The 26,860-nt window shown below is 40.6% G+C and overlaps 1 protein-coding gene across 1 annotated transcript; it reads right to left on the bottom strand.

The window, feature by feature from the left end:
* Window positions 1-9,306: 9,306 nt before the first annotated feature.
* Window positions 9,307-26,196, bottom strand: LOC121370280 (monocarboxylate transporter 12-like). The gene is made up of 6 exons (XM_041495420.1): window positions 26,019-26,196; window positions 20,222-20,342; window positions 17,147-17,290; window positions 15,524-15,670; window positions 13,495-14,955; window positions 9,307-9,749 (listed from the first exon to the last, which is right to left on the bottom strand). The coding sequence occupies exons 2-6, from the start codon at window positions 20,340-20,342 to the stop codon at window positions 9,598-9,600; spliced, it is 2,025 nt and encodes a 674-aa protein (XP_041351354.1). The 5' UTR covers window positions 26,019-26,196; the 3' UTR covers window positions 9,307-9,597.
* Between the last annotated feature and the right edge of the window lie 664 nt (window positions 26,197-26,860).

Below are 26,860 nucleotides of genomic sequence, written 5' to 3'. Positions count from 1 at the left end.
CACAGGCAGGACAGCACAAACCATGGCCTTTGTTGAACCAGTTATGGATCACTGGTCGGTGCAAGTGGTTTACACCTACCCATTGAGCCTTGCGGAGCACTCACTCAGGGTTTAGAGTCGGTATCTGGATTAAAAATCCCATGTCTCGACTGGGATCCGAACCCAGTACCTACCAGCCTGTAGACCGATGGCCTGCCACGACGCCACCGAGGCCGGTTACCAGGTATTAGATACGAGTTGTAAGATAAATGGCATTTAACGTCTGCGAATTTATTATTATATGTCTTACATACTTAAAATAATAACAATAATAATAATAATAATAATAATAACAATAATAATAATAATAATAATAATAATAATAATAATTCAAATGTCATATTCGCTTGTAGTTACTTTATGCGTCACAGACACGACACGACACCACTAGAGCACATTTGGTTATTCTGACATATAGTCTTAGAGAGGAAACCTGCTACATTTTTTAATTAGTAGCAAGGGATCTTTTATATGCACCATGCCACAGCTAGGATACTATTGCCACACACCACAGTCCCTGATATACCAGTCGTGGTGCACTGGCTGGAACAACAAACAAAGGCAGTTTCTAGACTAGTGCTTATAAAACCTTTAGAGTCTAGAGTCAATCTCAAATGGCATCACACGCATGCAGTTTGTATGGCGTTGCCAGGACGATAAAGTCTCAGACTCTGTTAGAGTCTTGAGTCTAAAGCCCTGTCTACACGATCATACATTTGTCCAAAAACATTGTTGGACAAGCCGGAACAAATGACCACACTTGTTTACATTTGTATAACTTTCTGTCTACGCGATGCAATATTCTTTGACTTTTGTCAAAATTTGTTGCAGGTGTTTTACGTTTGTTTATAATTTTAAAAAACAAAAAATGGGGCAGACATGAAATTGGAGGGAAAATATCATCATGCAAAGCTTATTTACCTTTGTTTGTTTTTTTAAATACCATTATAATTTTGGTAGACTTGTGAACAGCAGTTTATTTAAATGGACAATTTCTTGTATCAGGATTCCCACTCAGTTAACATGAATACACGATGTGCAGGACGCAATGTATGTTGAGAGGGGAAATGTTTTTACATTTCACTATAGCAATTAATTAAAACCAGACATGTTTATTTTGTTTTCTTTTAAAACAAAATAGAAAACACCAACAAACAAGAATTACTCACTTACAAAACCCTGATCTTTACCGCCCCACCCATCTCCTTTCCCAGCTATAAAGGTATCTGTTTTGATCATAAAGTTTGATCACTTTAACTAATTTGTGGTGAGACCATACTTTCTCCTTTTGTGTTGATGCTACCATTTTGGATATCATGTGATGTAGAACTTTGGTCAAATGGCACATTTAAAGTGTCTGATTGGTTACAGTGGGGACAAGCTGCAACATTTGTCCAAAAGATGAAGCATGCAGCTAAATCTTGCAACATGTTGCAAGTTGTTCCATTTGTGTTGCACATGTGGTCTATACGGCCATCCATTTGTTGCGCAACAAATGAGGACATTTGTCACGGCTTGTCCAAATTTTGTTTTAGACAAATGTATGATCGTGTATTTGGGCGTCATAAAAGGTAAGTAGATGTATGTGGAAATATTATTTATACAGTTATGTAAAACCACAGTGTAAAGAGCTGTGTGGAAAAGTACAATACAATACAAATATCAAGGTAATTATATTTCTTAATTTTGTATAGAGTCTGTTGCCAAATATATCATTTCCAAAGTTCACACTGAGGAAGAGGTTTTTTTTAAAATAAATGAATGCGTGAAATGCGTATGGCCGATGCGGGCACGGCTCAAGACTACTTCATCCTTCCTGCACCGCCTGTAGGATGACTGCCACTTTCAGGACTGGCTTGACAGAATGAAGAAAGAAAGAAATGTTTTATTTAACGACGCGCTCAACACATTTTATTTACGGTTATATGGCGTCAGACATATGGTTAAGGACCACACAGATATTGAGAGAGGAAACCCGCTGTCGCCACTTCATGAGCTACTCTTTTCGATTAGCAGCAAAGGATCTTTTATATGCACCATCCCGCAGACAGGGTAGTACATACCACGGCCTTTGATATGCCAGTCGTGGTGCACTGGCTGGAACGAGAAATAGCCCAATGGGCCCACCGACAGGGATCGATCCCAGACCGATCGCGCATCGAGCGATCGCTTTACCACTGGGCTACGTCTCGCCCCTGACAGAATGAAGCTTGTTCGCGACCGCACCGTCTCAATCACCTTGCCAAGTCGGAGGAAAGATATATTGGTTAACATGATATTTAAAATCACTGCAGGGTACCTAACAACATCTTTAATGGCAATGGATAAAAAGACACACTTTCGTATCACCATCCCAACTAAGGGATACACCAATTTCATGAACTGTAGAGCTTGGAGTCAATAAAAGTAATGTATTTCGATGCTAATGAATCTTTAATCTGTTCCAGAGCTGGTTGCCCAAATTTTAGCCGTAAAGATTGATGCTGAATCGGGCAATCTCATAGAAATTATTGTGTCTGATGGAAAAACTGTAGCAGAAGCCACAGAATTCCCATATGACATATTGTTTATAAATAATTGCATCTGTGCTATCTTTCTTCAGATGCACAAGATTGAGTATAATTTTCGGTGGTTTGATACACCAAGGTGGCAAACCAAATATGAAGGCGTTTCCAAAATGTCGGTTAAATCAATGTTGGGAACTGATAAAAACTGCTTACTGCGAAGACCAAATGTTCGGCTGGCATTCAAATAACTCGACATATTTATTATCAAACATAGCATTATGTGCAAGATGTTTTGGCATTGAATTTAATCTTAATGGCATACTGCAGAGAAGGTTTTGCACGTCTAGCACCCAAACTATGTTCGTGTGCATCAACTTGCAAGCTCTCCACGGGAGATGTTATAAATGCGCCAAGACAGTCTAAGTCCCTGGTTCTGTATAGGATCTAGCATCTGCAGGTAAGACTTGCGTTGCGACCCATACACAATGCATCCATAATCAAGTTTTGATCACACTAGAGATCTATACAGATGGAGCATTTTCGATCTGTTCCCCATTCAATCTTGCCAATAACTTTTAAAATATTGAGGGCCTTTAAGCTCTTTTAAATGAAGTACAAAAGATAGCCTCCTGTCAAAAATAGCCATCAGAAATTTGGTCTCCTCCACAACTTTGTCCAGAAACAGCTGAGGATCTAAATGGTGACCTCTTTTCTGGCAGATATGCATACAGATGGTCCTTGAATGAACATTTAAATCCTTTACAGCCGTTCCACAAAGCAACATTGCGGTAGTCGTAAGTATAACGATTAAAATCATCTTTGCGTAGTAGTGCGAATTAGTTGAATAATAAATTGGTTACTGACCATTCATAACGGCATGGATGTATTCAATGGTATCGGACATCCATGAAATAACTTTGTCAGTTTATTTGCAAAGCGATAAAAGCGGTCTGTTTGGGATCGATCCCCGTCAGTGGGCCCATTGCGCTATTTCTCGCTCCAGCCAGTGCACCACGACTGGTACATCTAAGGCCGTGGTATGTGCTATCTTGTCTATGAGATGGTGCATATAAAATCGAAAAGAGTAGGCAATGAAGTGGCGACAGCGGGTTTCCTCTCTCAATATCTGTGTGGTCCGTAACCATATGTCTGACGCATATAACCGTAAATAAAATGTGTAGAGTGCCTCGTTAAATAAAACATTTCTTTCCTTCCTTCTTCTCAAATGAAAATTTTTAAGTTATAAAACTCCAAAAGAGGAAGTTATCTCTGTCCGAAAATGGTTAATTTTGCTATCATGATGCCACGGGGGGTGGTTGGACAGAAGAAGACGAGACCGGCAGGGGCGGTTCAGGGGGAGCCAAAACCGGCAGCTCAACTGCCGGCGGCGGCCCGTTCTGCGTCGCCCCCCCCCCCCCCCCCCCCCCCCCACTACTCGGAAGCAGCAGACGCCAGGAGCGGCAAAGGGGGAGCCACAGCTGTCGGCTAAACCGGCAGTGGCGGCCCCTCCCTCTGCAGCACCAACGCCGATGGAAACAGGAAAAGTGTCGTCCGCACCAACCAATCCACCGGCGTCTCCACGAGTTGTTGCGACAGCGGTTGCAGAGCGTGAAGCCAAGAAAAGGAAAGTGTCGGTCCAGGACTTGTCCGACACACAGCCTACGACTTGGCAGATCGCACGCAACAAGCTTTCTGGACGGCACCGCGACTGTGTGAAGGGGGAGTTCACTGCGACCTCTCAGCTGCCAGGCCCCTTCGTCACCAAGAGCTGGAGACCAACACCAACTGGTCGAGGGTGACACCAGTTCCAGTACGTCGAGGGAAGTCGCACCTACTACCTGACGTCGGAGCGGAACGGGATGTACCGGCAAGGCTTGCTGAAATCAGACATGGATAATCCAATCGTCCATCGGATTATCAAGCTGATACTTCCGGAAGACTACTCAGCAATACTTCGGGGAGAGTGCTACATCGACCTGCCGCACTTCTTCCCGAAGTTCCGAGCCGATTATCCCATCAACTCGCCATGAGTTCCGCTGCGGAACCTCTCCTAGGACATGTACCTTTTTAGGGCTTTGTTGGACTTAAACATTTTTGGCCGCAGTTCAAATTTTTTTGTTTGTTTATTTTGTTTGGGGTTTTTTGTAAACAGTCCGACGCAGTTTATTTTGGCAGCCCGTCTAAATTGCTCAAATCACCTTAAAACCTTTTCGGTCGAGCAATCTAATTTTATTGTTTGGACTTAAATTTTTGTAGCACATTTTGGTCTTCGGTCTTTGACCTAACTACTAAATTCGTATTCCAAATTCCGCCCACCTCAAACTACCCCCCCCCCCCCCCCCCCCCCCCCCCCACTTCCCGGTCCGGACCATAAGATCGGACTTTAAACTTTTAGACCTTCGTTCAAAATTTTATGTCGAAATTACTTTTTTTTTAAATATTATTAAATAGTCCGATCCTCTCTTCTTTCTCTTATTTATTTTGGACTGTCCTTCTAAAATGCTTCAAATTATATAAATATTCGGCCGAGCAGTCAATTCAATTATTTTTGGCTTGTAACTTTTTTTCTTTCTAATTTTAATCCTACTAATTTCTTTTACTAATTGCTATTTTCAAAATTCTGTCCATTTTCAACCCACCATCCCAAATCAGGCGTGTTATATCTATCTATCTAATTTCTTTTTGACCGCCCGATCTAATCTAGCGACCAAATTTAATGAGTAGAATTTTCTTTAATAATTATATTAATTAGAGATGCGCATCAAAATTTTAAAGGCCCACTATTCAATTTTTGGATGTAAATTTCAAAATTATCCCCTTAATTTTGTTCTGTTCCGGAGCATGTCACTGGCTATCCAGAGACAGGCCCCGGGACGGACATGCTCGAAACTCTAGTGGTATACGAGCATGTTAAAATTATTCGCACTCGCACTTAAAAATGGCTAATTTTGCGATTCAGATGTCAAGTTAAATAAAACATTTCCTTCCTTCCTTCACTGGAGCAGCCAATCGTTTGTCTTCAAATTGTTATCACATATATATGTATTATTAGTATGGGTTAACAAAAAATAACGAATGGTGTTCTCCCCAACGAGTGTGTAGCAGTGTAGTACGAAATAGGAGTGTACGAGTATCGTTATATGTATACTTTCTTTTTTTTTCTTTTCTTTTTTTTGTTTGTTTGTTTTGTTTTATAAGACGACTGATTGAATTGTGTGTGTTCTTTTTAGGCGAACATTCCGTAACGCTGTGTCAGAAGGCTGCTGGTGATACATTGTCCAGCTCATCTGTCCTTGATAGCGTTCTTTTTCTGCTGACATTCAGTTTGCAAGATTTTGTACATATTTTCCTTAGAAACCTACATGAATAATCTAATTATTCCCCGTAAAAAATAGTTTTAGCCTTAGCGGGTGGGCGTGGGGGGGGGGGGGGGGGGGGGGTGTCCTCGGAACCCCGTCATTTCCACCCCAGCCCCACTAACCCATGTCCCTGCACATTGTCAGACGATATTTTCACGAAGCAGCCTTGAATATTTCACCCAGTAAGACTATGGCAGCGATAATTATCGTTATCATGGTTCATCAGGAATTGCCTCAAGCTGGCAGTCAATATGGTGTTGTGTCTTTTTGTTCCTCTGTCTTTCCCCTCAGCGGTAATGATACGCCTTGCAATTGTCAAGCAATATCTGCCTAAGGTTAGCTCAATTACCATAAACAGACGTCCGTAGTGTATCCAGGCTATTGTCCTGGTGTAGTCTGATCAATATATGAGCTATATGAATATTATAGTTACTTAGGCTGTGGGCGGGGTCTAGGTCAGTTCGTAGACCGCTTGGCTGACATGCCTAGGTTGGGGGATCGAACCTCCTTGGGTTACTGATCATAGAGGGTGAATGATCATAGATAGCGATTGATCAGACAAGAGTCATTGGTCATAGAAAACAATTGGTCACAAAGAGTGATTGATCATAGAGGATCATTAGTCATAGATTGAGACTGATAATACATAGCGATTGATCATAAAGAGTGATTGATCATAGAGAGCGATTGATCATAGAGAGCGATTGATTATAGTAGACGATTGGTCATAGAGAGCGATTAGTCATGGAGGGGTATTGATCACAGAGGGTCATTAAGCATAGAGGGCGATTGATCATACATAGCGATTGATCATAGAGGGCGATTGATCACAGAGAGAGATTTATCATAGAGGGAGATTATCATACAGGGCGAATGAATATAGAGGGCGATTGATCATAGAGGGAGATGGAATCAAAGAGGCCAATTGATCACACGGGACGATTGACCAGAGATGTCGACTGATCATAGGGTGCGATTGATCGTAGGGTGCGATTTATCATAGGGTGCGATGTATCTTAGAGTACGACTGATCTTGCGACTTATCACATATCAGGCAAGCTTTACCACTGACTATAGAGGGCGATTGATCATACAGGGCGATCATAGGATGCAATTGATCGTAGGGTGCGATGTATCTTAGGATACGATTGATCTTTCGACTGATCACATATCAAGCAAGCTCTACCACTAAACTACATCCTGCTGCTCTCAAATAAAAAGAACTGTGTTTGTTATTCAGTTAGTACTGGACTGCATATAGTTTCCTCCGTGCGAACATCCAGTGAAATGTCTACAGTTAATGTAGATGTGTTCGGCACGAACAAATAGGGTCATGTATTTGCATTAAGGTTTTACTTTTTAATGAGAAAGAACATTTTCTAGTACAGGAAACATGGCCGATGATGATTTACACTCGCTTGTAATGTGATTTGTCCGTATCCCTCCGTCTGTGGCAGATTAAATTAGATGCATGGGATTATGGCCTTGGTATATTATGTGTTAAAGAATTATATGTCAAAATAAAAATTTAAGTGTTTACGGACAGAGAAATTGTGTTATAATACTACGGCACGCCATGGTGTTTTAATTATCCGTTTTCTGTGGTCAAGCATACTAAACTTTCGATATATGGTAACAGATATTGTATTTAATTGACGAGGGTGGGGGTGGGGATGGATCTGATGGAGAGAATACTGGTAAAACAAAAATATTTTTTTTAAACAAGGATTCTGAGAGCAATGCCTAAGAAATGTTCATATATCCTAATTCAAGGGCTTACACTTTATGAAAATTTGGTAAATCGCCATGAAATTTAAACTGATCTGTACTAGTTATTTACAAAATTTCAGCTAAATATATTAAGGCATTGAAAAAAAAAATAAGTCCGGAAAACAAATGTTCATATCACTTAAGTTCAAGGACCATAACTCTGTTATAAATTGGTAAATCACCATGAAAGTCAAACTTGATCGGTAACAGACGTTTCTGAACATTGATATAGCTATACAATGTTTCAGCTCAATACCTTGAGGCATTTGGGAGGGGGGGGGGGGGGGGGGGTCCGGTAAACTATATGTGGGACTGACAGACAGACAGACAGACAGACAGAAAGCCACAGATGTAACTTATTGTTCCCTCTGGATGGACCGGTAGCGGACTAAAACACTAGGTTTTCGGGAACCTGCCCTACCCCCCCCCCCCCCCAAAAAAAAAAAAAAAAAAGATAGGCGATGGTTAATAAATCAATGTGCTCTAGTGGTGTTGTTAAACAAACAAACAAAATGATAAAATGATATGTATGTACTTTTTTTTACCTATATATCACTAAAACACTGGAATAATACATACTTCGAAAACACTGGAATAATACATATCACTAAAACACTGGAATAATACATACTTCGAAAACACTGGAATAATACATACTTCGAAAACACTGGAATAATACATATCACTAAAACACTGGAATAATACATACTTCGAAAACACTGGAATAATACATACTTCGAAAACTCGAGTTAATGTCGGCTCTTTCGGCTAGAGGTAGCCCAGTGGTAAAGCGTTCGCTTGAAGCGCGGTCGGTCTTGGATCGATCCCCGTTGGTGGGCCCATTGGGCTATTTCTCGATCCAGCCAGTGCATCACGATTGGTCTATCAAAGGTCGTGGTATGTGTTGTCCTGTCTGTGGGATAGTGCAGATAAAAGATCCTTTGCTGCTAATCGAAAAGAGTAGCCCATGAAGTGGCGACAGCGGGTTTCCTCTCTCAATATCTGTGTGGTCCTTAATCTATTATGTCTGACATCATATAACCGTAAATAAAATGTGTTGAGTGCGTCCTTCCTTTTGGCTAGGTAAGGTCGGGACTAAGATATGAGACCGGTGGGCGGGCAACCGGGTTTTGGTGATAGCGTGTAGTTTTTTATTTATTATTATATATTTCAAATAATGCAAACAGACTAGGAACAGATGTTTGAAAGTGGGTTCGTGTGCAGCAGAAAAAAGCACACCTGTAATACCGTAAACGTACTGCTTTAAGAATCGTTAATAAACTCAAACCTTGGGACTAGTGTAGCTTATTTAATACAAACCCTGATTACGTCATTGTTCTTCGCTACTATAATATTGTATATGGGGCGGGACGTAGCGCAGTGGTAAAGCGCTCGCTTGATGCACTGTTGGTTTGGGATCGATTCCCGGCATGTCTTGTTCCAGCCTATGCACCACGACTGGTATATCAAAGGCTGTGGTATGTGCTATCCTGTCTGTGGGATGGTGCATATAAAAGATACCTTGCTAGTAATGAAAAAATGCAGCGGGCTTCCTCTTTATAACTGTGTCAAAATTACCATGTGTTTGACATCCAATAGCCGATGATTAATAAATCAATGTGTTCTAGTGGTGTCGTTAAACAAACACTTTTTTTTATTATGTGATTGTTCTTAGCAGCCATATTGAATTTACAAAGTTTAATATATTCCATGTCAACTGCCATGAAAAGTTGGTTATTGTTGCTGATGCTTTCTTATTATTTCTTTTGTATAAATGTTCACTTTTGGCAAGCCAGTGCAAAATTAGTGTTACATTTAATTAAAGTAGCACTGGACGGAATCTCACGAACACTTCCGAACGTTTTTGAATGATTACGAATCCCGGAAATAATTGTCCGGCCCATTGCTATGGTGGACTCTAGTTATTTGCTGAACTGTTTTAATTTTGTCTGCCTCCTTTCTTGTAGTCTTCTCGCCACTGGTTCCAGAGACAAACAGAAGGCACCCGCGAAACACGCCACGCCCAGGAAGTGAAACGACGTGTCGTAGTTGCCCGTCATATCACAGAGAAAGCCTGGAATAGAAACAACATTCGAATGTGAGTATTAGCAGAAACGGTTCACTTGCCTCGGTGGTGTCGTGATTAAGTCATCGGACTTAAGGCTGTCAGGTACAGGGTTCGCAACTCGGTACCGGCTCCCACTCAGAGCGAGTTTTAACTACTCAATGGGTAGGTGTAAGACCACTACACCGACTTCTCTCTCGCTAACCACTAACAAATTAACCACTAACCCACTGTCCTGGACAGACAGCCCAGATAGCTGATATGTGTGCCCAGGACAGCGTGCTTGAACCCTAATTGATATCTGGGCTGTCTGTCAGTTGAAGTCGGTGTAGTGACATTACCTGTACCGACTGAGTCGTTAAACTCGTTCTGGGTAGGAGCCGATACCTGGAGGCGAACCCAGTACCTACCAGCCTTTAGTCCGTTGACTCGATTTTCGATGGACTGTTGATCGTGTTACAAACGATTTCGCGTGCAAAATTATTCAGTTCAAACATATTTTGATCGAAGATAAAAACTAAATCGTTAAATCTTCTAGTTCGGTTTAGACATTGTAAAATACTTCTAGTTCGGTTTAGACATTGTAAAATACTTCTAGTTCGGTTTAGACATTGTAAAATACTCTCTGTTATTACATCTTGTTTCTAGAACGGGACGTAGCCCAGTGGTAAAGCCTTCGCTTGATGCGCGGTCGGTCTAGGATCGATCCGTGTCGGTGGATCCATTGGGCTATTTCTCGCTACAGCCAGTGTACCACGACTGGTATATCAAAGGCCGTGATATGTGTCATCCTGTCTGTGGGATGGTACATATAAAAGATCCCTTGTGCGGTCGGTCTAGGATCGATCCCCGTCGGTGGACCCACTGAGCTATTTCTCCTTCCAGCCAGTGCTCCACAACTGGTGTAACAAAGGCCGTGGTATTTACTATCCTGCCTGTGGGATGGTGCATATAAAAGATCCCTTGCTGCTAATCGAAAAGAGTAGCCCGTGATGTGGCCACAGCGTGTTTTCTCTCTCAATATGTTTTTGGTCCTTATCCATATGTTCGACGCCATATAACCGTAAATAAAATGTGTTGAGAGCGTCGTTAAATAAAACAATTCTTTCCTTCCTCCCTTTTGTTTTCTACGAGTAAATCAAAATCATCATATTTACAATTCAACAGTCAAACTCTTTAAACGACATTTACTCAGGTTTTAGAGTAAAATAATTTTGTCTGTTACAGCTTTTGTACCATCAACTTACACAACACTTTCCCAATACGTCGTTCTCAAATTATTATCGATTTCGGCAAGGCGGGATTAGCACTCGGCGCTTGCCAGATTTTCCTATTGCGAATTTTCAAAACAATTGGCGATTTTTTTTTTTTTTTTTTTTTTTTTTTTTTTTTTTTCCGTCTTATATGGATCGAATTTTTATCATTTATTTATTCTTTTTTCTTCTTCTTTAAATAATTGGGTTATAATTTTGTGAAATTGTTCGCTCATCTAGAGTGTCTTGTCGGTTCTAGTAACTTCAGACGCTCAATATTAAATTTATACAAAACGAAAAAAACACCAACATAGAAACTTGAAAACACGCACAGTCAGCGTCTTAACATGAATTGCAAATTTGCTTCAGTTGATTTTCTCTCAAGGCGAATTTGAACCATGGATCGTAGTTGGGCCGTCAGGGAGAATCGGGCCTTAAGGCCACGCCACACGATACGATAATAAACGATTGCATATAATGTTCAACCTAATGCGGGATGTGGCCCACTGGTAAAGCGCTCGCCTAATGCATGGTCAGTCTGGGATCGATCCTCGTTGGTTGGCCCATTGGGATATTTCTCGTTTCAGCCAGTGCACCACGACTGGTATATCAAAGGCCGTGATATGTGCTATGCTGTCTGTGGAATGATGCATATAAAACATCCCTTCCTTCTAATGAAAAATTGTAGCGGTTATCCTCTAAATTGGTATGTTAAAATTACCAAATGTTTCACATCCAAAAGCGATGTGCTCCGGTGATGTCGTTAAACAATAGAATTTTTTTTCAACTTTAATGTTAACTTTAATCGTAATGTTGCTCTTGTCAATCAGCTATTCGAGTTGCTATTGGCAACACACCATTTGTCATGTCGTTACTTGCTGTAGCAGCTTAATATAGTCCGGTTTAGGAAATAGTTCCTCATTAAAAAATATACTACAAAATTCTGATATGCTTTTTGAAATATTTCTTTAATGATTGCAAGTTTGTTGTCCTTTGTAGTATTTAAGTGACCCATTGGTTTGAAGTAACTTGTTATGTGTAGTACAAACTGATAACAACTGTGCAAGTGGTATGGTTCCACTTGTATAACAGCAACACGAGGCGGTGGTCGGGCATAGGAGCCATTAATTGAAAAATGTCGTGGTCGACCTATGTTGATTTTTCACACGATACATGTCAGTTGAGAGCACTCCCTAATATTAGAAGTCACATGACCCTCTCCACAGTGTTGTATTTTTCACAGAATATATTCTGACATAATAAAAAAAACTGTATTAACCCGCATAGAGTAATTAATGGTGGTGTGTAACCGTTATTGTTGGAGGCACTGATATCGTGTGGCGTAGTCTTTCATGCCATTTGCATCAATTCCTTAAATTAGGAGCGAACAGCGTCGCAAGCAGAATGTCGAAGATTATCTCCCCTGATAGTACTGAAAACCTTACACGTCTAGAAACGAATGCTCACGATTTGAAACTGCCCATGGAACACGTTTAGAAAACATTTACGATTGACCAGTCGTCATCATATACACAGTGCATAGTAAATACTGGTGTATGTACTGACTTAAATTAATTATAACATAATATTATATTTTATTTTATCATATACTCTTTAAAACAAAAGTAGGGGAATCTGAAATATTAATGTTAATATCAACTATTAGACCGAACATACGTTTTGACCACAGACATCCTAGTAAAGAACGTTCAAGTCTGTGTATCAGCACACCGAAACACATTCCATAGTTTGCACGTGCATCACGCAGTTGCCCCGTACACGTCCGTGTGGTGTCATTCTCGAGTTTAACAATTTCCAGGATGGTCGATTAATCGCTGTGGAACATTATTTCTGTCAATTTTTTTCCAATCTGTTGATCATACAGTTATTGTTTTGTTTTTATTCATTTTTATTGTTTGAATTTGTGATTTACTGATAAAAAAACGTCAACTTTCAAATTTCGCTTTTGACCCCAGTCGTCCTTCAAGATCTTTGGTGGTCATAAAACCTACTGTAATACTGAACTACCGATTGTAATGTTTGCCCAATCAATTCACTATTATCATATAACCATTCTCCACAGCTAACATACCTTACAATTTTGGCAATTGTAAATTCTTATTAGAGTTCCCCTACTTTTTTTAAGAGTATATTAAATACCACCATTAAAGTTAAAGTTTGTTTTGTTTAACGACACCACAAGAGCACATTGATTAATTAATCGTCGGCTATTGGATGTCAACCATTTGGTAATTCTGACATATAGTCTTAGAGAGGAAACCCACTACACTTTTTCCATTAGTAGCAAGAGATATTTATATGCACTTTCCCATAGACAGGACAGCAGATACCACGATCTTTGACCAGTTGTGATGCACTGGTTGGAACGAGAAAAAAACAATCAGTTGAATGGATCCACCGAGGTCGTTCGATCCTGCGACGCAAAGCACTTCAAGCGAGCACTCGACCGATTGACTTAAATCCCGCCCTTCTTCACTTACCAAAGAAAGGGTGAGACGCCACTAGGCAGGCTCCATGGAAGAATTCTATAAATCCGTAACACTTTGCCAGTTTTTCCAATCCAAGAAAATCCACAATAATCACAGGCATCAAGGAAAAATAAATGGATCCAAAAAAACCGTAAGACACACAGAACACTAACAGCGACGTCAGGTCACTGACAACCGTGACAAGGAAGAAGGTAATCCCGGAGAAAACGAAACATATGATGAGAAGAACGTGTTTCCGTATACATCCCCAGTCTGCGAAAACCCCTATCAGCAGACGACTCACGATCCCAGAAGCGCTTACCGCCGATAATAGAATCGGCGTCTTCTGTTTCGTCAAACCTTTGGACACCGCCAACGCAGGAATATAAACTGTGGGTAAAGCGCCGACGAGGATTCCAAACAGAGCATTGATGACAAGCAGGATGAACAAAGGATTAGAAAACAAAGAACAATCCAGGATGTGGAAAATCCTCTGAAATGGAGATTTAGATTTGACTGCGGATTCTGTGTCAGTGGAGTTATTATGGTTACATTCCTCGTTTTCAATAGCAAACTGATTCAGGCTTGGCAGCGATGCACACATAATGTTGGGGGTACTTGCGAATTGTAGATTAATGATGCTGTTATTTAGACCTCTCTTCGGGGCTGTTTTGTGAGACTCTGAAAACGTCCTGTGTCTCATCGGTGGAATCAATGCGTCAAAAATATCACCAGACCTTTTGTCACGATTCGAAGTCTCATTAACGTCTTTTGCACGAGTCCATACTGAATCTACTGAAACCAGATCCTTCAAAGAGTACGTCTTGCCGTTGGCATTCCCAGGCATCTCTTTCTTGTCTATCCTCTCTGAATCCATATCCTTCAAAGAGTACGTCTTGCCATTGGCATTCGCAGAAATATCTTTCTTGTCTGTCCTCTCTGAATCCATATCCTTCAAAGAATACGTCTTGCCATTGGCATTCGCAGAAATATCTTTCTTGTCTATCCTCTCTGAATCCATATCCTTCAAAGAGTACGTCTTGCCGTTGGAATTCGCAGGAATATCGTTCTTGTCTATCCTGTCTGAATCCATATCCTTCAAAGAGTACGTCTTGTCGTGTGCTTTCGCAGGAATCTCTTTCTTGTCTACAGTCTCTTTGTAAACATTAGAACCATTTTCCGTAATCAGATTATCATCAACTGTGTCTTCAGTATCAGACGTATCATTCGACTGGAGTTTGAGAGGGCGTAGCAGCGCCCCGGCCACGATCGTGTTGAGCATAATTCCTCCGTATATGAGCAGCGCACCCCTGAGCGAGTACTCGTCTATGAGAAACGTGATGAACATCGGCACCGTCATGCCGCCGGCATTGACGCCAACCATGGCGATGGCCATGGCGAGAGATCTGCGCTTGTGGAAGTATGTACCGAGAAGAACCAGCTCCGGTATGAGGACCATCCCGATACCAAACCCTGAAACAAAGACAAACAAAAAAAGAGAGTAAAAAGAAAGATAAAAATTCGTTATTGGAAACATTCGTTGTTTATTATTAGTGGTGGTGTTGGTGGTGGTGGTGTGTGTGTGTGTGTGTGTGTGTGTGAGAGAGAGAGAGAGAGAGAGAGAGAGAGAGAGAGAGAGAGAGAGAGAGAGAGAGAGAGAGACACAGAGACACAGAGACACAGAGACACAGAGAGAGACAGAGACAGGGAGACCGAGAGGCACCAGAGACAGAGAGAGAACGAGAGAGAGAGAAAGAGAGAGACAGAGAATAAGATAGAGACAGAGAATGTGAGAGAATGGAAGAGAGGGAGAATGTGTGTGTGTGTGAGAGAGAGAGAGAGAGAGAGAGAGAGAGAGAGAGAGAGAGAGAGAGAGAGAGAAAGAGACTGACTCACACACAGAGAACCCACACATACACACACAAATACACACAGAGACCCCACACCCGCCCTCCCCCCACCCATCCCCCCCCCACATGCACATACATACAAACACACACATAACTCCCCCTACACACCCCACACCACACAGTGGCTATACCTGTGAGCATGCTGTAGGACACGATGGTCGTGGCTATACTGTTGGCGAAGGAAGCCAGGATGATACCTGTGGACGCCACCAGCCCCCCACACATGACGATGGTCCGCACCTGGATGAAACTCAGCAGAATATTCTGAGAGACGAAGGCTGAAAATTTAAAGGGACATACCCTAATTTTTAAAAACTAAGACATATGTTTGACTATTATAGCCGTTTTTGATAACTGAAATCATGCTTTACTTAGATTTTATGGTTTTGATTATCAATTTCCGTACATTCAAAGTGCTTTTGGTCATACTGGTATTTTTAATATCACAAGATGCATTTCTTATATTTTTAAAAACGCACGTGCGTCTGAGAAGTAACAGTTATGGAGCCAAGTTTTAGTCTATTTTTAGAGGGTATTTCACCGTTTCAAAGTCAGACTTTCACTCAATTGTAACTTTATCCAAATGTGTTACAGGTTTGTAGATTAACTAAACTTAGTGTTAATTTTCTTGGGCTGAAACTAGGGTCTGTCCCTTTAAATAGAATGCATGTGTACATGCGCGAAGTCGATAGGTGGGTGTGGGGGCGGGGAGTTCGGACGAACCCCCTCTAAGGCTAAACCTTGTTTTTTTACAGTGTAATATTTGGCTCACTAGGTTCATATTCGACAACCACGCTTGTCCCTAGTGTATGTCCAACCAAATGTAAGTAAATGTCACTCTTGGTGAAACTGCACGGGTCACAGCACGATGAACGCTGATCACATGTTCTCAAATTCAAGCGCGCGTGCAGTGAGACACTTTCGAGCGTCGAAGGTAAAGAAATTTATTTGTTAATTATTTTAATACATTTTACGGGGGAGCATGACTCGAACCTCCATATAAACCTGGCTCGCCACGGTCTAGGACCCCCCCCCCCCCCCCCATAACTTCCTGCACACGCGCCTGAAATTCCAGCTAGGGCATGTTCATTAACTGAATGCCATACCATACAGTTTGATTTAATGAGAGTTGCTTCCCTTTTTAGAACCCCTCGAGGTGGCAAACACGTTATTGTTTTTAGACTAGCCTCGGTGGTGTCGTGTCTAAGCCATCGAACACAAGGCTGGTAGGTACTGGGTTCGCAGCCCGGTACCGGCTCCCACCCAGAGCGAGTTTTAACGACTCAAGGCCACTACACCCTCTTCTCTCTCACTAACCACTAACAATTAACAACTAACCCACTGTCCTGGACAGACAGCCCAGATAGCTGAGGCTTGAACTTAATTGGATATAAGCACGAAAATAAGTTGAACTAAAAATGAAAATATAAACATTTTTAGAATTTTTTGGGAATATTGTCATATTGGATATAAGCACGAAAATAAGATGAAATGATTTTTTTTTTAGCAGAATCACGTCATAGTGGGTACTCTCTTCTTTCAAGACAGATAGGTAAACGTTGTTGTTGGTGGTGGTGGTGGCGGTGGGTTTTTTTTTTTTTTTTAATTTCTACAAAGGCTAAACACACTCGGCAACGTAAAAACGACAGTGGTCAAGTATGTGAGCCACTATGTTCTGTTTAACAGATAGTAATAGTAACCCCTCCTCCCCATTTTAAACTAATCCTTAATACGCTAGAACTACGTGTACTCGCCTGCAGTGCTGATGGATACTGACAGCACTCCTGATATGACTGCAGTCATTGAGGTGGACCCCTGGTACAAGAGGAGGAACTCGACGAAGAAGATTCCTCCTGAGATGAGCAGGCCGACCAGGATGAAATAGTTACAGAAGCACACTGGGGCAAAAAGGAAAACAAGTTATACGTTCATCGACACCCCAAAACATTGTTCTCTACAGGGCCAGTATTTATAAACATTACCGGCCCCGGTGGTGCTGTGGTTAAGCCGTCAGATAAAAGGCTGGTAAGTACTGGGTTCGCAGCCCGGTACCGGCTCCCACACAGAGCGAGTTTTAATGACTCAATGGGAAGATGTAAGACAACTACATCCTCTTCTCTTCTCTTTTCTCTCACTAATCACTAACAACCAACCCACTGTAAAAAGTAGAGTTTGTTTTATTTAACGACGCCGCTAGAGCACATTGATTTTTTATCTTATCATCGGCTATTGGACGTCAAACATATGGTCAGTCTGACACTGTTTTTAGAGGAAACCCGCTGTCGCCACATAGGCTACTCTTTTTATGACAGGCAGCAAGGGATCTTTTATTTGCGCTTCCCACAGGCAGGATAGCACAAACCATGGCCTTTGTTGAACCAGTTATGGATCACTGGTCGGTGCAAGTGGTTTACACCTACCCATTGAGCCTTGCGGAGCACTCACTCAGGGTTTGGAGTCGGTATCTCGATTAAAAATCCCATGCCTCGACTGGGATCCGAACCCAGTACCTACCAGCCTGTAGACCGATGGCCTGCCACGACGCCACCGAGGCCGATCCAACCCACTGTGTGCCCAGGACAGCGTGCTTGAACCTTAATTGGATATAAGCTCGAAAATAAGTTGAAATAAAAATGAAAATATAAACATTTTTATATTTTTGAGGGAATATTGTCAAAACATTCTTAAAATGATTTAAAAAATCTCTTGAGTGGAGAAATATTCTTACAAGTACCTTTAAAATTTATCTGAGACAAACTTTTAGTTTAGTCATAAATAATACTTAGCGAAAATTTTCAGAGGGAATTCCATTCGTAGTTAGGGGAACTCCTGTGTATATTTAACATCACGTGATAAAATAAGCAGACGACACCTGTCCGTGTCATCGAACTGTAATATAGCCAAATAGTTCTTTCTTTTTCTGAACGTTCGTGGGTGACATTCTCCAAGCACTACTATGGCAGCGATTTTGTTTGGGATGAGAATTCTGAACCTACGATGACATCGTAGTTTTTTTCTTAACTCTGAGATTAATTTGTGAGACATTCTGTCATTTAAAGGGGCAGACCCTAGTTTTTAAACACTGTGTGTAAGACATATATTTTTCTCTATTAGAGCCGTTTATGATCACTAAACTTAAACATTACTTATATTTTATTGTTTAGATTATCGAAGTGTTGCCGGTCATCCTGGTGTTTTTAATACCACAACATGCATTTTTTTATATTTTTAAAATTGTACGCCCGTCTGAGAAGCAACGTTGATGGAGTCGCGTTTTAGTCTTATTTTAAGGGGTATTTCAACGTCACAGACTTTTGTTTCACTCTGCTGTATCCAAATTTGTTACAGATTTGTAAAGTAACCAAAATTGGTGTCCATTTTTACGGGTTCAAACTAGGGTCTAGGTAAAAAATATGCCTTAGTGTTTAAAAACTAGGGTCTAGGTGAAAAATATGCCTTAGTAGTAGGCCTAACTCTCGGGCATTCTAAGTATGTTCTTATATTTAGTAGTAGGCTTAACTCTCGGGCATTCTAAGTATGTTCTTATATTTAGTAGTAGGCCTAACTCTCGGGCATTCTAAGTATGTTCTTATATTTAGTAGTAGGCCTAACTCTCGGGCATTCTAAGTATTTTCTATATGTTAGGCTTATATTTAGTAGTAGGCTTAACTCTCGGGCATTCTAAGTATTTTCTTATATTTAGTAGTAGGCCTAACTCTCGGGCATTCTAAGTATGTTCTTATATTTAGTAGTAGGCTTAACTCTCGGGCATTCTAAGTATTTTCTTATATTTAGTAGTAGGCCTAACTCTCGGGCATTCTAAGTATTTTCTTATATTTAGTAGTAGGCCTAACTCTCGGGCATTCTAAGTATGTTCTAAGTATGTTCTTATATTTAGTAGTAGGCCTAACTCTCGGGCATTCTAAGTATGTTCTTATATTTAGTAGTAGGCCTAACTCTCGGGCATTCTAAGTATTTTCTTATATTTAGTAGTAGGCCTAACTCTCGGGCATTCTAAGTATGTTCTTATATTTAAGAATTCTCAGTCACTTAAAAATCTTTATAAATACTGGCCCAGATGCTAGTCTTCGTATATTCTTGAATAAAAACGGACCATTTTTCATTCTTCGTTTTCTTCTGACCAGATCACTGTCCATTGGAAATGATTTTGAAACAAAATCCAATGATTCCAGCATATGTAATTGAGCGCTATTCAGCTTTTTGTCTCTACATATTAGTTCATTATACATATACTCCTGCTGTTTTATTCAGGACGAAACGAACCCCTGTATAAAAGAGCCCAAATGTGCTGAGGTGCCGTTAAACAAAATCTATATTCCTTTCCTTTCACTTTGGTTTAGAGCGAGTACCGAGAAGTCTGCCACGAACCGGCATCTACCAGCACGAAAACAAAAACGACGAATTAACCACTGCAGTTTTAATACTACTAATGATAAAAAATTTTTTTTATTAAAAGACACAACTAGAGCACATTGATTAATTAATCATTTGCTTTTGGATGTCAAATGTAATTCGGACATAGTCTTAGAAAGGAAACCCATTATATTCTTGAATTTGAAGAAAGGGATCTTTTATATTCACTTTCCCACAAGCAGGACAGCACATGCCACGGCCTTTGATATACCAGTCGTCGGTCACTGGGACGGGAAAACCCCTCAAGACTGAGGTCGATCCAGGGCTTCGATCCTACCTTCAAAACACCTTAGAGAAGCGTTCTACCGACTAAGATAGATCACGCCCTCAACCCCCTCCCACCTCCACCCTATCCCACCCCACCCAAGACTAACAGAAACACCTCGTCTGCTTACCTGACATGACGACCCATGCCCAGCCGCGATCGATAGGAGGCTTCTGGTGCCTCGTTCTCTTGTGGTGTCCACCTGCGTTCGACAACAGTGACTTGTCCGTGTCATTTTGAGACTGTTCCATCTGAAATCATGTGATTTAGATATATAGATCAATATTTAAGAATTGTCTGTTATTTAATTTACGTTTCATCGGGGTATGAATAACAGCAACAAATAAGCATCCGCAAACTGTGAATTGACGAAGCCGTTCTCACATAAGGCCTCAGATTACAGTTATCTTCCCATTTGGTTGTCCAAAATCCGGAAGTTTCACCGCGCAAGTAGTCTGCTGTTTGACTGTGATTATTTCATGGCAGACAGTTATGAAGTGGCAACTGTTTGACTGAAGTGACAGGGGATAGCATGTAGTTTGTAAACATGTGTAACTTGTTGACATTGGAGACTTGTTTGTGGTAATTCCGGCCCATGCAAAAGTAGTGCTTTTTGTGTAAAATGGGTGTACTCCGGCCTGGTTTAGAGGGTGTGTCTGTTTAAACCAATATGCTGGGAGAAAGAGCTGGACAACAGGGGTTGTCCTTTTCAGGGTATGTGTCCCCCATGCAGGCAAAGGTACATACAAAACTGCACGGGCCTGCTGATATTAATAAAAATGTTATAGCCACTAAGGCTATATAGAAACATATAGCGAAATTAATTGTGGTCTGAGGCCTGATATAGTTCACACATTACACCGGTTAAATGCTTGATTCTGATGAAAGTATTATAACCAGAGAGGTGAAATTACACTGACTGATTGTGCATACCACAAGGAATATGAAAACTAATTTATTTATTTTCTAAATATTTTATTAAATTAAAAAACGTTTTTTTTGAATTTATTAAAAATTAAAATTAAAATTTTCAACTTTTAAATTTCAATATCCTCCAAAATAGCATAAAATGACCTCTGATGTTACTACAGGTTGTTGCCCAGTTTTTGAGCTAATAATTTGGTAAAAAAGAGCAAAAGTTGGATTTTGTTAGTCAATATTGAGATTTTAATTTTTTTTACATATTGAATTTTAATGAGTTTCTCAATTATTGCAATTGGACAGAAGATCCAAATATAATGAATATATCACTACTAAATGTAATTAAACACTTTAAATAAATAGTATACAGTTTTTAACAAGATTAAGTACTCTAATAATACATTTCAACTACATTTATGTAAATTACACACTTCAGTCATTTTTCAAAATGGTCTTTTATCCTTAGAAAATCTAATAGGCTAATATTCTATGCTGTCTGAATGTATTTATTGTGTTCAGTAATCAGATGCTGGTATACTTGTCAAGTTTATTGCAGAAAATGTGCCATAAAGGTTAACATTTGGCTTGTAATACATATGGCAGAATAATCCATAATGCATATTCAGTGGTCATTACTACAAACATCCTTCCAATCAAGAAATACTACACTGAGGTATCCCAGACACTGGCACATGACTACACTTGTTAACAGTTATCATTGGAAACTGAAAATATGGTGCAAGTACCTCTTGGTAGGATTTATATCAGCATTTTGTGACAAAATCTTCATTTTCAAAGTTGTCATCAACAAAAAACATATTATGGTGTATACCTAAGTAATATCTGTAGGGCATATTCATATTAATAGCATTTATATGGACTGTTTTGCCTTTTACAAAGTGGCTACATGTCTAATACAGTAAATGAAGTAGATTAAGTAAATACAGCAGGTCAAAATTGAATATGAGGCCTATCATGTCTAATTTTCCCTGAAATTAGTGTGTAAACATTTGTTGCAAATGGCCCCTATTTTGTGACTTTCACCATCCCTCTGACACATTTCTAATAATGTATCATGAATTCAGTCACCATATCTTTACTAAGCCTCCACTTATCATATCTAAAATGCAAAATTTTACAGTTTTAGATTTTTTTGTTTTTCAAAAATTTAAATTTAAGTTTAATATTTCATTAAAAATGAAGTAAAATCTAATGATTGATTTTTTTTCCTTTAAATATTTCAAAATCTTTCCAAGACACACTGTGCAGATAGAACATATGTAGAAGAAAAAATAGCTGCTCATTGTATGAAGAAATTCCAAAATTTGATAAAGTTATTACATTTTGAAGTTGGTGTCCCTCAAGTTTCCATTGCTAAATTGGCCATGGCAAGGCACTGTGGTAGGTGTTTTAACACAGCCTCTGTATACTCTCAGTTTAAAGGTGACATACCGATACTTACTGAGCATTGCTTTAATATGTATATCATTGGAATGCATTAGTGTGGGCCAGTTTTTAGGGGAAAAAATGGACTGATAGGCCTCAGATTACAGTTATCTTCCCATTTGGTTGTCCAAAATCCGGAAGTTTCACCGCGCAAGTAGTCTGCTGTTTGACTGTGATTATTTCATGGCAGACAGTTATGAAGTGGCAACTGTTTGACTGAAGTGACAGGGGATAGCATGTAGTTTGTAAACATGTGTAACTTGTTGACATTGGAGACTTGTTTGTGGTAATTCCGGCCCATGCAAAAGTAGTGCTTTTTGTGTAAAATGGGTGTACTCCGGCCTGGTTTAGAGGGTGTGTCTGTTTAAACCAATATGCTGGGAGAAAGAGCTGGACAACAGGGGTTGTCCTTTTCAGGGTATGTGTCCCCCATGCAGGCAAAGGTACATACAAAACTGCACGGGCCTGCTGATATTAATAAAAATGTTATAGCCACTAAGGCTATATAGAAACATATAGCGAAATTAATTGTGGTCTGAGGCCATAAGTTTGAGGATGATTTTTTTTTTTTTTTTTTTTTTTAATATAACGTCATCCCATTGGTCCAGCCGTGGCAACGGGAGTTTGTTCATAGATATTACTATACGAGCTTGTGTGTCGTGTTGATTTTAAGAAACGAGTTTCAGGATTTTTGTATTGCCCAAGCGAGAGCGAGGGTAATACATGATTCCTGACACGAATTTCGTAAAATGAGCACGACTCACGCGCGAGTGTAATAATTTCTTTATTATCCATATTATTATTGTTGTTTTCTTTGTGAATAACAAGACCCAACTCAAAATGTTTCAGCCAAAACTAGGAGACGTAAAAAAAAAACCCAAGACAATTCTTAAATAAATGAATACACACACACACACACACACACACACACACACACAAACACATACACACCCGCACAAACACACACAAACACACACAAAACACACACACACACACACACACACGCACACACACACATATACATACAAGGATGACTCGATAGTTCAGAACGTATCGTGGTAATCTGCAAGTTGCTGGCGATTCGGTGCCACAGGTTCGAGTTCCAGCAACGGCATGAGACAATTTGTGAGGCCAAAAAGGATTTAATTACCCCCAGCGCCAGTGCGTTCAAAATCTATATATGTAATAGTAAAATACGACATACATATACTATATAGATAGTCATACAACACACACACACACACACACACACACACACACACACACACCTATGCACACACACATACACACACATGCATACATGCATGCATGCACGCATACATACATACATACATACATAGTACATAGTACATATGCATATGCATATGCATACACATATACATATAGGCCTACATACACACATACATATACAGACATAAAACACACGGCATACGAGACACAGACAGACAAATACGTAGAAAAACATTTAGAAAAAGATACCGTCTTTTGAAAGGTGGCCAAAGAAGATTAGTTGTGGATGATGTTTTCTTTAGAAGGTCATTTCTGACAAAATGGCAGGCGGGTATCGCATGACGTTACAATGTCATGTTATGTGTATCCGGGTATATCGTCACCCGAGTTTTCAACAGTTTAATTTGTTCAGGGCCATACTCTATGTTTGCTCACTACTTAGGAGAAGTGATTCTAATGTCCGTCTAGTGTAAACATTACCTGTCTTATATTCCTCAACACAGTGCAGTTCTGTTTTGTGTTCCGTATGTACACTGATATTAGCTTACATCAGAGTTTACTTAATATCCATCATGATTTATATTATCACCGGGAAAAATGCTGTATTATTAAAACTGATAATTGCATCGTCACCTATAGAAATGCACACTCGCTATATTGTTATTCAGACATGTGTGATGTCAATGGACCTGCCTTGCTGGTGTCGTGGTTAAGCCATCGGACATAAGGCTGGTAGGTACTGGGTTCGCAACCCGGTACCGGCTCCCACCCAGGGCGAGTTTTATCGACTCGATGGGTAGGTGTAAGACCACTACACCCTCTTCTGTCTCACTAACCACCAACAACTAACCCACTGTCCTGGACAGACAGCCCATATAGCTGAGGTGTGCGTGCCCAGGATAGCGTGCTTAAACCTTAATTGGATATAAGCACGAAAATAAGATGAAATGAAAATGAATGGCGTCAATGATCGTCTGGAGCGGGGTGCAGATGGGTGGTGGAATACTCGACTCAGGTGCGCTGGGTTTCGGGATCGATCTCCCTCAATGGACTTGTGTTTTATCCCTTGCCAATCACTGTCCCACGATTGGTATATTAAAGGTCGTTGGAGAACACATGATATGAAAGATCCTTTTTGGCTTTAAATGTTATCGCTTGTCTCACTCACTCACTCACTCACTCACTCACTCTCTCTCTCTCTCTCTCTCTCTCTCTCTCTCTCTCTCTCTCTCTCTCTCTCTCTCTCTCTCTCTCTCTCTCTCTCTCTCTCCCCCCCCCCCTCCCTGGGCGGGACGTAGCCCAGTAGTACAGCGCTCGTCGGTGGGCACATTGGGCTATTTTTCGTTCCAGCCAGTGCATCAAAGAAAGAAATGTTTTATTTAACGACACACTCAACACATTATATTTACAGTTATATGGCGTCATACATATGGTTAAGGACCACACAGATAATGAGAGACGAAACCCGCTGTCGCCACTTCATGGGCTACTCTTTTTCGATTAGCAGCAAGGGATCTTTTATATGCACCATCCCATAGACATGGTAGTACATATCACGGCCTTTGATATACCAGTCGTGGTGCGCTGGCTGGAACGAGAAATAGCCCAATGGGCCCACCGACGGGGATCGATCCCACACCGACCGCGCATCAACCCAGCGCTTTACCACTGGGCTACGTCTCGCCCCTAGCCAGTGCACCACGACTGGTATACCAAAGGCCGTGGTATGTGCTATCCTGTCTCAGGAGTGGTGCATATAAAGGATCCCCCTTGCTACTAATGGAAAAATGTAGCTGGTTTCCTCTCTAAAACTATATGTCCAAAATTACCTAATGTTTAACATTCAATAGCTGATGATTAATAAATCAATGCGTTCTAGTGGTGTCGTTAAACAAACAAAAATTTCTTTTACAATGCGAAGATAACCTAAATATAAATATCCAGTAAATAAAAAAACGGAGAGAGAGGGGAGACAGAAGCGGAGGAAAATGGGAACATGAAGGACAGAGAGAGAGAGAGACAGCGAGAGAGACAGACAGAGAGACAGACAGAGAGAGGGGGAGAAAGAAAGAGAGACAACGAGAGAGAGAAATAAATAGCCAGTAAGATACACAAAGAAGACAGAGATACAGAGAGATAGACACAGACAGACAGACAGACAGACAGAGAGACAGAGGGGGAGAAAAAGAGAGAGGCAGGGAGAGAGACAGTGACAGAGAGAGAGAGAGAGAGAGAGAGAGAGAGAGAGAGAGAGAGAGAGAGAGAGAGAGAGAGAGAGGCGACAGAGAGAAATAGAAAGAGACACTCTATTAATAATAATTATGTTTTACCTTTCATCTGTTATGAGTTCAGCACTTGATGCATGGCCAGCAGCCACATAACACACGTCGTGATCTCTCATCCATGAACGAAAAAATGCTCGCGGTCAGAAAACGGTCAAGCGACTCTCTCGCCTGGTCAGCCAGTGTTCAAGGTTGCTATAGTAAACTACAGTAAAAAACAAACACAACAGAAACATAAAAGAAAAAGAAAGATTAAGACAAACAATAGTACATAGATAACTGCCTGGCGTGATCCCACATCAGTAGGTCGGTCTAGGATCGACGCCCGTCGGTGGGCCTATTGGGCCATTTCTCGAGTCCACGACTGGTAGGCCTATATCAAAGGTCGTGGTATGTACGCTCCTGTCGGTGGGATACTGCCTATAAAATATCGTTTGGTGCTAATCGGAAAGCGTGGCAGCGGCATATTTTCTCTCATTTTCTCTGTGGTCCTTAACTATAATATTATGTCCGTCGCCATATAACCGTACATAAAACGTCTTGAGTGCGTCGTTAAATACAATATCCCTTCCTGGTTTCCTTCCCATGTCAGTATGTAGCACGAATACATTGCATATACATGCATACAGGTAATTAAAATTACATATAAATCTAGAATACTGGTAGTCAATTTTCACAACTAAATCTAAATCTTCACTGTTAAAATTATATATAAATCTATACTGATAAATGTTTAATATCTAAACATACAGTCAAACCCGGCCTATCGGTCACCTGTGTAACGCGGCCAGCGGGCATCTAAATTGGATCATGTCCTAAGCGGCCACACAAGGGTGTAGCCAAAAGGGACTGCTTAAGACAGGTAGCCGCCGAATAAAGGCTACCATATT

This window comes from Gigantopelta aegis, chromosome 1 (assembly GCF_016097555.1).
Source record: "Gigantopelta aegis isolate Gae_Host chromosome 1, Gae_host_genome, whole genome shotgun sequence".
In the NCBI taxonomy this organism is placed as follows: Eukaryota; Metazoa; Mollusca; class Gastropoda; order Neomphalida; family Peltospiridae; genus Gigantopelta; species Gigantopelta aegis.
Note: the sequence above shows the minus strand (reverse complement) of the source record. Positions and strands in the feature narration are given on the sequence as shown.